Source organism: Ananas comosus, linkage group 8 (assembly GCF_001540865.1).
Source record: "Ananas comosus cultivar F153 linkage group 8, ASM154086v1, whole genome shotgun sequence".
NCBI lineage: Eukaryota > Viridiplantae > Streptophyta > Magnoliopsida > Poales > Bromeliaceae > Ananas > Ananas comosus.
Window position 1 is genome coordinate 8892449 of NC_033628.1, and position 11890 is coordinate 8904338.

Consider the following 11890-nt stretch of genomic DNA (forward strand, 5'->3'; position numbering starts at 1 on the left):
AATTGATATTAAGATTTTGATTAGGGTTAATTTTCCCTAACCTCAAAGAGATTTATTTATATCAAGGAGTTTTTACAGTAAAGTCCCTAACATAATGTAAAATTACAAAACTACAAAAGTAATGCAAAAATTATAAAAGAATAGTCAACACTCCCCCTCAAGATGGTGCATAGATATTTCTCATGCCCATCTTGTACACAATGTTATTGAAGACTGCTCTACCAACTCCTTTAGTGAGAATATCAGCTAATTGATCACTTGACTTCACAAATGGAATGCGTAAGCTGCCCTTTTCCAAATTCTCTTTGATAAAATTCCTATCGATCTCTATGTGCTTTGTTCTGTCATGTTGTACCGGATTGTGAGCAATATTAATAGCTGCTTTATTGTCACAATATAGTATTGATGGTTTCTCATCTGCCATATTAAGCTCTTGCATAAACCTTCTAAGCCATAGAATTTCACTAACACCTTGAGCCATAGCTCTATATTCAGCCTCTGCACTAGATCTGGCCACTACATCTTGTTTTTTGCTTCTCCAAGTAACTAAATTTCCACCAACAAAGGTACAATATCCAGAGGTTGATCTTCTATCATCTGGAGATCCAGCCCAATCAGCATCAGTGAAGGATTCAATCTTCAAATGACCATTTCTAGAAAATAGAAGTCCTCTTCCTGGAGCTGACTTCAAGTATCGTAGAATACGATAAACAGCCTCCAAATGTGATACTCTTGGGTCATGCATATACCGGCTAACCACACTAACTGCATAAGAGATGTCAGGTCGTGTGTGAGATAAGTATATCAATTTACCTACTAACCTCTGGTATCTTTCTTTGTCAACTTCTTTTCCGATTTTACTTTGCAACCGATGATTCACTTCTATTGGCGAATCAACTGGTTTGCACCCTAACATTCCAGTCTCTTGAAGTAAATTCAGCACATATTTTCTTTGAGAAATAAAAATTCCTTTCTCAGATCTCGCCACCTCAATTCCTAGAAAGTACCTTAACTTTCCAAGATCTTTTATCTCAAATTCCTTAGCCAAGTAACATTTCAGTTTACTCATTTCTTGTGGGTCATTTCCGGTGATTACTATGTCATCGACATAAACAATAAGAATGGTGATTTTGCTCGTCTTTCTTGATGAACATAGTATGGTCAACATCACTTTGTTTATATTCAAAGTTTAACATTGCTTGGCAAAATCTATCAAACCATGCTCTAGGCGACTGTTTCAGGCCATATAATGCCTTTTTTAGTCTGCAGACCTTTCCAATATTTTTCTGAGTCGAAAAGCCGGGAGGCATCTCCATATATACTTCTTCTCGTAAATCTCCATGTAAGAATGCATTTTTTACATCCAATTGTTGTAAATCCCATCCTAAATTTGCAGCACATGAGAGAAGGACACGAACAGAATTCAATTTTGCCACTGGAGCAAAAGTCTCTTGATAATCAATCCCATATGTTTGGGTGAATCCTTTTGCCACCAATCTTGCTTTGAATCTTTCCACTGAGCCTTCAGCTTTATATTTCACCGTGAAGACCCATTTACATCCTACTGTCCTTTTTCCAGCTGGAAGATCAACTAGTTCCCATGTATTATTCTTTTTGAGTGCCCTCATTTCTTCATCCATAGCTCCTTTCCATTTTGGATCAATTAATGCCTCTTTCCAATTATGTGGAATAGACACAGAAGACAAGGACGAAACAAAAGCTCTATATGAAGGTGATAAGGATGCATAAGAAACAAAATCAGATATAGGGTATTTACTTTTATTTCGAACACCTTTTCGAAGAGCAATAGGAACATCAAGATCATCAAAAGAGTGAGTAAGGTCAATAATAGGATATGAAGAATGCGAAGGATCAACAAAGGAATTTGTAGGATACTCACAATGTTCTTGACTGGGTTCCTGAAGTGCATTTGGAACTGGAGTTGAGGACGACACCGTTTGGCTAGGTGATGAGTGCATAATGGTTTTATGCTTCTTTCTTCTCCGTGTATAAACTTGCCATTCTCCACAATTCTCTCTGGTAGTTTTATCAATGTGGATTTGTTCTTGTTTTTCCCTCTCACTTTCAGTATTTTCTTCTTCAACATTTTCTTTACTTCCTTTAGTTCCATCACCACTTTGTTCCTCGCTCTCAACATCAAATTCTTTTTGTAAATTAAGTTGTGTGCTCCAAAGCTGAATAGGCGTTTTGACACTCACCTCTTCATCATTCTCCCTTTTTTCCTTATGTAGACTTGCATTGTAATATGCTTCACATTCTCTAAAGGTCACATCCATGGTGACATACACCCTTTTAGTCGGTGGATGATAGCATTTGTATTTTTTCTGTGTTGCTGAGTATCCAATGAAAATACATTTTAATGCTCGAGGATCTAGCTTGTCCTTTTTTCCTCCATGGTCATGTACAAAGCATGTGCAACCAAATATTTTCGGTGGGACAATATAGGAAGAGTTACCTACTAGCTTTTCCAATGGTGTCTTGAATTCAATTGCTCGTAGTGGCATCCTGTTTATCAAGTATGCTGCCAACAAAACAGCATCCCACCAATAGTGCTTTGGGACATTCATAGCGAATAATAATGATCGAGTAACCTCCAACAAGTGTCGATTCTTTCTTTCTAATACTCCATTTTGTGCTGGTGTATTGACACAACTAGTCTGATGTATGATGCCATGATTAGTTAGATACTGTTGAAAGGTACCATTTATGTACTCTCTTCCATTATCCGACCTTAAAATTTTGATTTTTGCATTGAATTGGTTATCAACCAGCTTGTGAAATGATTTAAAGCAAGAGAATACTTCATCTTTGCTATGTAACAGATATACCCAAGTAACACGACTGTAATCATCAATGAAAGTCACAAACCATCTATAGCCATTCAAAGATACGACCCTACTAGGTCCCCACACATCGGAATGCACAATATGAAATGGAGTAATACTTTTATTATCACTAACAGGAAAAGCAACACGAGTATGTTTCGCAAATTCACATGCATCACATGTTAACTGTTTTGAGTCACATTTCTCAAAAAATGTAGGAAACATTTTTTTCATTATTCGAAAAGATAAGTGTCCTAATCTAAGATGCCATAAATATGCCTCCTGACAAGTAGTACTTGATCCAGCTTGATAAACAAAATGTTGTTCAGCAAGCAATCTCGATCCTCTCTCTAGAAGATAAAGCCCGTCATGCACTCTACCATAGCCAATCGTTTTCCCCGTCCCCAGTTCCTGAAACACACAATAGGATGGAAAGAAAATAACTTTACAATTTAAGTCCCTGGTGATAGCACTAATAGAGAGAAGATTGGTTGGAAAAGAAGGAACATGTAGAACAGAATTTAGCGTTAAACTAGAATCACAAACAATAGAACCTTTTCCAGAAATTCCAGACATAGAACCATCAGCAATACGAACTTTATCCTTGCCTGAGGAAGGAAAGTAAGATGAGAAATGATCTGATGCACCAGTCATATGGTCGGAGGCACCGGAATCAATGATCCAGGAATGAGAACTAGTATTGTTACTATGCAATGCATTAGCAATAGTACCTGAGAGAGCAAAGTTAGAGGTGGAGGTGGCATAAGTGGTGGATGGAATAAAATTGGAGTTAGCTTCAATCGAATCAAGTTTTGTCATGAGTTGCCGAAGTGTTAGAAGTTCTTCATGCGATAGGCCTTTGGTCTCCACGTGAGCTCCTTCCGAATGTAGTGTGTCGGGGGCTTCCGCTTGGTACGCTTGCGATCTCCAATAGCCTCGGCCACTTCCACTTCTTCCTCCTCTTCCTCTCGTCGGACGTCCATGTAACTTCCAACATGTCTCCTTGGTGTGCCTGCTTCGTCCACAATGGTCACACTTAAGATGATCTTTATCTATGAGATCACTTCCTTTGTTTTGAATGCTTTTTATAGTTTTGCTTGCTGCAGTAGATGAGAATGCAGATTTTTCAAAGGTTGGGTGATAGATCATAACATTCCTTCTGCTTTCTTCTTGTTGAACATAAGCGTAGGCCTCCCTTAGTGAAGGGAACGGATCTCTTCCAAGAACTTGAACTCTTATCGGATCAAATTCTGCTTGTAGGCCAGCAAGAAAGTCATAAACACGTTCCTTCTCGATCAGTTTCTGAAACTTTGCTGCATCAGCAGGGCATTCAGCTTGAAAATCTTGTAATAATCTAATTCCTGCCATAAGCTGCTAAGCTCTGCAAAGTATTGGGCAATAGTTGCATCTCCTTGCTTCGTTTCGTGCATTTTTTTCCTGAGCTCATATACTAGTGCATCGTTTCCTCTCTTAGAATACGTTTGAGCCACTGCAGTCCAGATTTTGTAGGCAGAATCCAGAAACAGAAAGCCTCGTGCAATTGCTGGTTGCATTGAATTTAATAGCCCTGACATAATCAATGAATTTTCTGATTCCCATTGACTAGATGTAGAATCGTCCTGTGGCGGCCTCTTTCGTCTACCTGTAATGTAATCATAAAGCCCCCTAGCTTTAATAAACAATAAACAGGATCGAGACCATGCCAAATAATTCTGTCCATCTAGTTTAATAGGGCTAATCTGCAGTGAGGGACTATCGTTCACCATGATGCTTGTCTTCGGGGCTATGTTAACTCTATTCGAATTGTTATCAGAGTCACCTTCTGACGTCTTGGGAGAGTCAACTTCTGACATCTTGACTAGATGAAGATGCAACCAGCAATATAAAACAGGAACGAATTATTTAGATCCTAATGATTCATCTACCAGAACTTCATTCTTTCTCTGCTTCGCCCTTTCACTATGCTGCTTTGCTTAGACTGCTCTTGAAGAATAATGTGGAGACGAGGAACAGCAGCAAGGGAAGAAGAGATGGGAGGCTGGAGGCAGATTTGTGGCTTGTAGAGATCCGATCGGAAGAGGAAGAACTAATCGGGCCTTCTCCCTATTTTCCGAAAAACCCTAAATCGGGTTGAGCTCTGATACCATGATGAAATTGATATTAAGATTTTGATTAGGGTTAATTTTCCCTAACCTCAAAGAGATTTATTTATATCAAGGAGTTTTTACAGTAAAGTCCCTAACATAATGTAAAATTACAAAACTACAAAAGTAATGCAAAAATTATAAAAGAATAGTCAACAACTTTTAACAGTGATTCCATTAAATTTAACTGCTCTAACTGCTTTTTCAGAAAACCAAATTGTAGGTTTTGTTAACATGTAATGGTTAAGTGCTAATAAAGCTGTTAGATTTTGTTAAATCTCCATTGTTGATGAGAATAACTCGAATCAAAACCATGGAAAGTTGAAGGGAGGTCAATCGAAAAAGAAATTGAAGGTGTCTATGTTAAAATGGCTTTTGATAGAGGAGTCCCAATATATTCTTCACTTTGTTTAATAGATCGGTGAGACGCCACTACGAACTGCTTTTCTTAGCTTAATCTCCAAGGATTTGCCCAGAGAATTATACATTTAGGACTGCTGGGGAAGTAAGGGCCGGAAATGGAATGAAATTACCAGAGGCCTGGCCAACTCATCCCTAAATGACGGGTCTCTAATTCAGAACCTAAAAGACACGTTAGATGATGAGGGAGTAGTTAGAAGACCGGATTCGGTTAAATGGAGGTGGACGACGAACTAATATTTTTTCCGTTAAATCCCTCTATATCTACGTCTGGAAGGAGGATTAAGAGACCACCTAAGCCCTTACATCTGGAACCTAAAAATTCCTATGAAGATCATAGTTTTTGTTTCGCTGTTGCTCAAGAAGAGGAGCCAAATGGGGTTGGCCTGGAGATCGATCTTGCACTCTCTGCGTAGTAGAATTTGAAACCTGTGACTACCTGTTCTCTAGGTGCATCTATTTCTGCTGCATACTTGTTGCCTCAAGTGTTGTCTTTGCCCAGGCCTCGACAAAAGAGGGTGTTAGATTCCTTTGAGAGACTCGAACCAGTCAAAGTGACCTCCCTCAATGGAAGAGAGACCTTATTTCAATCTAAGCCACTTGGTGGGCAGTTTGGCTTGAGAAATATAATGCCATCTTCATAAATAGAAGCTCTAATCACTCGTATGTCTTAACAAGAATCTGCAGCCTTGTGGAGGACTGGTCTAGAGACTGTAGCTAGCTTTTGGTCTCTCTGCTCTCTCCCTTTACCTTTTCACTCCCTCTCTTATTTTCTTTTTCCTTTCTCTTCTGTTTCCTTTTTTTCTTGTGTTTCCTCTTTTATGTAGCTCAGTTCATTTCCTCCATCAAATGAAGCAGCTAGCTTGCTTCTCATTTTTTTTTTTAAAAAAAAAAACTTGCTTCTGCATTTGGTTGGAATTCTATCACTGTGCATGTTTGTTTAACCTGAAACATCTACTTAAATATCAGAAAACCCCGTTTAACTTGCTTTTGCATTTTGTTGGAATTCTATCACTACACAAGTTTGTTCGACCTGAAATGTCTACTTAAACATGAGAAAACCATATTTTCCTCTATGCTTGTTGTGCTAGATAATGTAAGCTGCATAAAAATGGTTAATAATACTCTTACATGTATTGTAAATTGGCTTGTTTCTCAGGGAAAATAATGTAGCAGGCAATGCAGCCACCCCATTCTTACTTGCCCGAGTGAATGAGCTGACTGGAGGTGCATCTTTAACGGCCAGTATCCTCGAGTTTTGATTGGTTTTGGTTCATGTTTGGTGTTCTCTGACAAACTTGCTTAGATCTTCTTTCAGGCCAAACCCAATGGTTCATGGTAAAATAAGAAATTACCTGTGCTTAAGAGGAAATTTTTTGTTTGTTTATGTGTAATAATCAACATAATCTTTGGTTGTGTTTTCCGTTAACAAAGTATAGATATTGCACTTGTGAAGAACAATGCTCTCGTGGGTGCAAAAATTGCGGTGGCGCTTGCTCACCTTAGACAAAGTACAAATAACAGTGAGTTGCTAACCCAGATTAGTTTACCATGCTTCTTGCTTTTGTATAAATTGTTCATGAATCAGAATTACATCATAAGTGTAAATAATACGTCATAGGATGCATGTCATCATTAGTCGACTTTTTAACCATATAGTGTGCATAATAAAAGTTTCTCAATCTCAATCTTATTCGGGTTTGAGTTTTGAAGGGCTTCAACATGCAATAATGCTGAAATATATTGCTTCTGAAAGGATGATAAGCAATTTAATAATTATTGATGCATATTTTCTCTTTCTTTCTTTCTTTCTTTCTTTCTTTCTGGTAACTTAATTGATCTTGAGGTATACACCAAATTGCAGCTTATGGCAGGATGATAAGCATTTGTAATTTAAGATTTGTGCATAAAATTCGTCACTCTCACAAATAATTTGGATATCGTGATATAACTGATGTAGACATCGCTTTTTTGGTAATAGGTGGTCTGAGTTATTCGTATCTTAATCATTCCAGGCTCAATTTTTGTTTGGTTATTTATTTTTCTGTTGAAGGGTTTTAGGAGGGCTTAAAACAATTTCATTAGTAAAAAAGTAAGTACAAGCAGCACCAGATGGAAGCTAGGCTACAGTGACAAACTACGGTAGAAAACTGAACTTAACATCCCACCACCTACAAAGATTTAGTTGGCATTTTGAAAGCTGTGCTCCTCAAATATGATAGCTTAGTACAGCACATTTCGGAACAAATTCTTGAACTTTAAAAGTTTTGATATCAGTACCTATCCCTTCAGCATTTCTGAATTCAGTATTCCATCAGATTCTGTCAAAACTAAACAGTTCTGGTTCATGTTGGAATATTCAGTCTGAGTAACAAAACATTCAAATAGGTTAAAGAAATATTTTGTCAAAAAAGTTGCAAACACTGTCTAGTTGACCAGTTCTGACAGAGATGTAGTGACATTAAAAGTAATAAGAGATTAGCTACTGATCTAAGATCTAATGAAGCTCTGTTACCTGCTTCAAATATGTTAATAGTTCGGGAAGTATTTATATTTTCTTTCACTTTCTTTTCTTATAGTGATTATTAATCTGAAGCACAGTTTTGGGTTGGCAGCATAATCAACATCATATGGCAGTTTTCTCTTAAGTAACTGACATTACAAATTCTCATTCCCCTCCAGTAGAAATAAATTCATGGATCATTAATCTCATAGTCATCTTCTCAAATTATATGGATATTCTGAAATTGACAGAGCTGTTTATTTCGCAGGTTTTGCAAGGTCAGCATTGTAGAGTGCACTATGCGGACTACATGTTGTACAGTTTAGATTTATTCTTAAATCTTAATCCTTTAATTTAAGTGTATTTAAACTGTGTGCCAGAAAAATGTGTTCAGATCTGAAAATTTTTGTTGCAGTATTTGTGCAGCAGATGATTCCATGTAATTTATTTTTCTTTATTTCTTGGACTTTTTTAATGAAAGTTTAGCATGATCAAGTAACTGGCTAAATTATTCATAGTGAATGTGCTCTCTCTCTCTCTCCTCTCTCTCTCTCTCTCTCTCTCTCTCTCTTCCCCCTGAACAATGGTGAAGACATTAAGCTTGATCCAGGAGGGAAGGCACGAATAAGTGGTTAAGGTTCTTGTTCTTTTTTTTTTTTTTCTGTTATCCTTTTTTTTTTTTTTTCCCAATTTTTGTCGTCTTTAAGGTTCTTGTAGAATGTTTTCTTAAATTATCTTCTGAATACAATAACTTTTGTAGGAGTCATTTCTGTGTCTCAAGAGTCCAAGTCCTTTTTTCCCCTCTCCATATCTTCTTTATTTTTACAATTGAATTTATCATAAAAGAGAAATGCTCCTTGTACTTTTAAAAGTGGAGTGCAAATTTTTTACACGTTCATCGAAAAATTTATGCATCCTTTTGGATTTTTAATATTTTGAAAAAAAAGGTTGATAAGATATTGATCTTTGGATTGCAAGGATGTAAAATTAATATCTACTTTTTGAGTGTACATGTAGCATTATTTTTAAAATCATAGCTGTTTAGAGAATTAAAGGGAGTTTGCTAGGATAATCCAATAAAAACTGCAATTGAAGTTCAATACCATAATTACATTAAATTAAGTGATAAAACCTTCTGGCGGTTTCTCTAATTATATTTGTTGGATTTCGGTTTGGTCTAGGATTTTGTTAAATGTTATTCTTTTTTTAAAAAAAATCTTAAGTCAATCCGAATTTAACGCGATCACAATTAGCTATTGTAAGTTTGTTTGGCTAAACTCAATTTAGATTATTAGATTTGAGTTTTTAAATATTAAAGGTATGCTCCAATGAAAAGTTTACGGGTGGAACAACCAATTTAGAGGAGCTCCTCATTCCGTAGTTTTCTAAATAAAGATTTGCACTTTGGAATCGTTTCAGTTTCGCGATTTTAAGTAGAATTTACTGAAAATGTTTCCATCGATTTCGAATTTGATAATGAGATCCTTAAATCATGATTTGTATCCTCGCACCATTTTTACTGGATCTGAATTCATATTCTACACAGAACTGATGACAAAAATTACGAAGTAAAAATAAATTGCACAAATTTCATAGGTTTTTCATTCAACCACCTACTCCTATATTTTGGGTTAATTGCACTCGCCCTCAATCTTTACACTTTTTGTCACTTTGATCTCCAACCTATTTTTTTACAATCAAGTCTCCAAACTCTTCATTTCATTATAATTAGCGAAATATCTTCCGTCGTCTGAAATTAGTGTTAGGATCCCGATTTTTCAGGCATTCGACTCAAATTATCACAAATTTTGTTTTCATTTAAGATTCGAGATTATCCAAAAAGCTTGATTCGGATGCAAGGTGCAAGGGCTATAAATACTGTGCACGTGATGAAGGAAAGACTCCCCCTCCTTCCTCCCTTTACACAAAAATAGAGGACCTTTTTCCGGACATGCATCTTCCAACTCTCTAGCAATTTTGGAGTTGTAGTTTGTTTCTTGTTTTCATCGAAAGTAATAGTAGCTTTGTTAGGTTTAGGCTTAGTTTGGTAATGTGGTAGTTAAAAATATTATTTTTATATTATAGAAGATTTAAAAAAATTCAAAAATACTTATAATCTCTCTCTCCAATACTTTAGGACTGCAGTTTACAACCGCCAATGGAGAAGTATATGACTACGTGATTCTTCAATGCTGGTTGCAATTGCAATTTTATAATATAAAGAAGCATAGACTGAAAGCACTTTTTAAATTTTTAATTTTTTTGTAGTATAAAAATAGTATTTTTTGCCACCACATTATGAAACTAGGCCTTAATAATAGCAGCTTCGGTAGTATGTTTTTCTGATGTATTGCCAATTCTGGAAACTTGGATAGAAGCCTTAAGCTCTCCAAGTATTTAAGTTTTAGCCGAAAGATAATCCAGTACTGTTCAACCAAGTTTGGCTAGAGTAAAGTGGCCGAATATAGCATGCTTCAGTCATAGATCAAATCACAACGCAAAATCTGAGTTGAAAAGTCTAAGTTCCCAACCGTTGTAACTTCCTCATTCAAATTTAATAAAATTTTTCTTTTTTGTTATTTTTCAGCAAGCAATTTCTTTTTAGCGAACATGTAGTTAATTAAAATGCAGTTGAGCAAACGGAAACATCTTGCTCCACAAATCTCCTTAATTCATTTAAGAAGTTCGTAGTATTAGATGGATGATTATGATAAAATATTTAACATGGCATGCCACATTCGGCCATTAATTAAGCAGGGGTAGAAACCAGTCAATATTTACTAGATTTGATCCGACTCTTATTTGAATTCATAACTTACTGTATATCTTTTTAGTATCCATGGAATATTCGAATTCGATCTATATTTGATACAAAGATATGGATGTGGATGTAGATTGAGGATTCTCTAATTCATATTTGATCCATTTTACTCATTCCTTCTAGTTATTTCTCAAAGTAAAGTAATACACTTTGTATTGTACCAAATCATAGCTCTAAAGGGCTTTCAAAAAGCTAAAATCAAAACTGGCAGTCATAAAATAAAACCTTTTCTTTTAATAGCACATAAGTTATAATCATAGAACTTATTTTTGACATCTAAATACGGCCTATTAGTGTTTGACATATTTTCCTCCAATCAGAAAAAGAGAAATGGTCAATGTTTGTCGAAAAATTAATATCCCCCCACCCAATCATAATAGGGTTTAAAACCTTTTGGGTCTTTAATATTAAAAAAAGAGTTAACAAAACAAGTGTGAAATATTAATTCTTTAATGGTGAGATGTAAAACTTACATTTTTTTTGGTGTACAGTTTGTATTGCCTTTTGCCAAAACTCTTTTGGATATTAATTATTGGACAAGTGCACTGCATTTGACTAGAATTTAGAAAAATTTCAAAATCATTACTAATTAACTAGTTTGAATGTGGAATCCACTTATTGAGAGCAAAACAGGAAGCATTAAATACAAAATTACAACAAAATGTGAATGGGCAAGAACACATTTGAAGAGGGGTGGACACTTTTTCGCATGGTGGATGCAGAACCGACGCTTCCACTCCATGATATTACAGAGATTTCTGTGAGCAGTGGCTAAAAGAGCATTTATGACACTCAATTCTTCAACTACCCAGTTTTAATACGGGGGGCCCACTCTTAGATGTAGACAACCGTAAGAAGAAGGGAATGTAGGTTAGAGACATAGAACAAGGTTGGAAGCATGTGCTATATATATACACCCTAGTGTAGAGATCCGTGTGATGTAGCGGGTAGATAATAGAAGTAAAATATAAAAAATTTAATAAAATTGAGTGTGGCTAAGATGCTTATGGAAGCACGGAGGGCTCCGTGCTTCCACTTTGTTTTCGATGTTCGGACTTTCGAATCGACAATCGGCTTCGTTAGACTTGATCTAGAGTATTTGAAGTATCTAGCAAAATAAATGTTGCTATTTTTCGATATCATTTGAATAGTGATC

At 36.0% G+C, this 11890-nt stretch overlaps 1 protein-coding gene across 2 annotated transcripts in view; it reads left to right on the forward strand.

Annotated features, from left to right (window-relative positions):
* LOC109714142 (pseudouridine-5'-phosphate glycosidase) overlaps positions 1-8430 on the forward strand; it is a 30177-nt gene extending 21747 nt beyond the window's left edge. For both annotated transcript variants that reach the window (XM_020238593.1, XM_020238592.1), the window contains 3 exons: positions 6570-6655; positions 6850-6933; positions 8182-8430. In XM_020238593.1, the coding sequence (XP_020094182.1) occupies positions 6570-6655; positions 6850-6933; positions 8182-8204 (193 nt within the window). In that variant the 3' untranslated portion in view covers positions 8205-8430. The remainder of the gene's footprint in view (positions 1-6569; positions 6656-6849; positions 6934-8181) is intronic.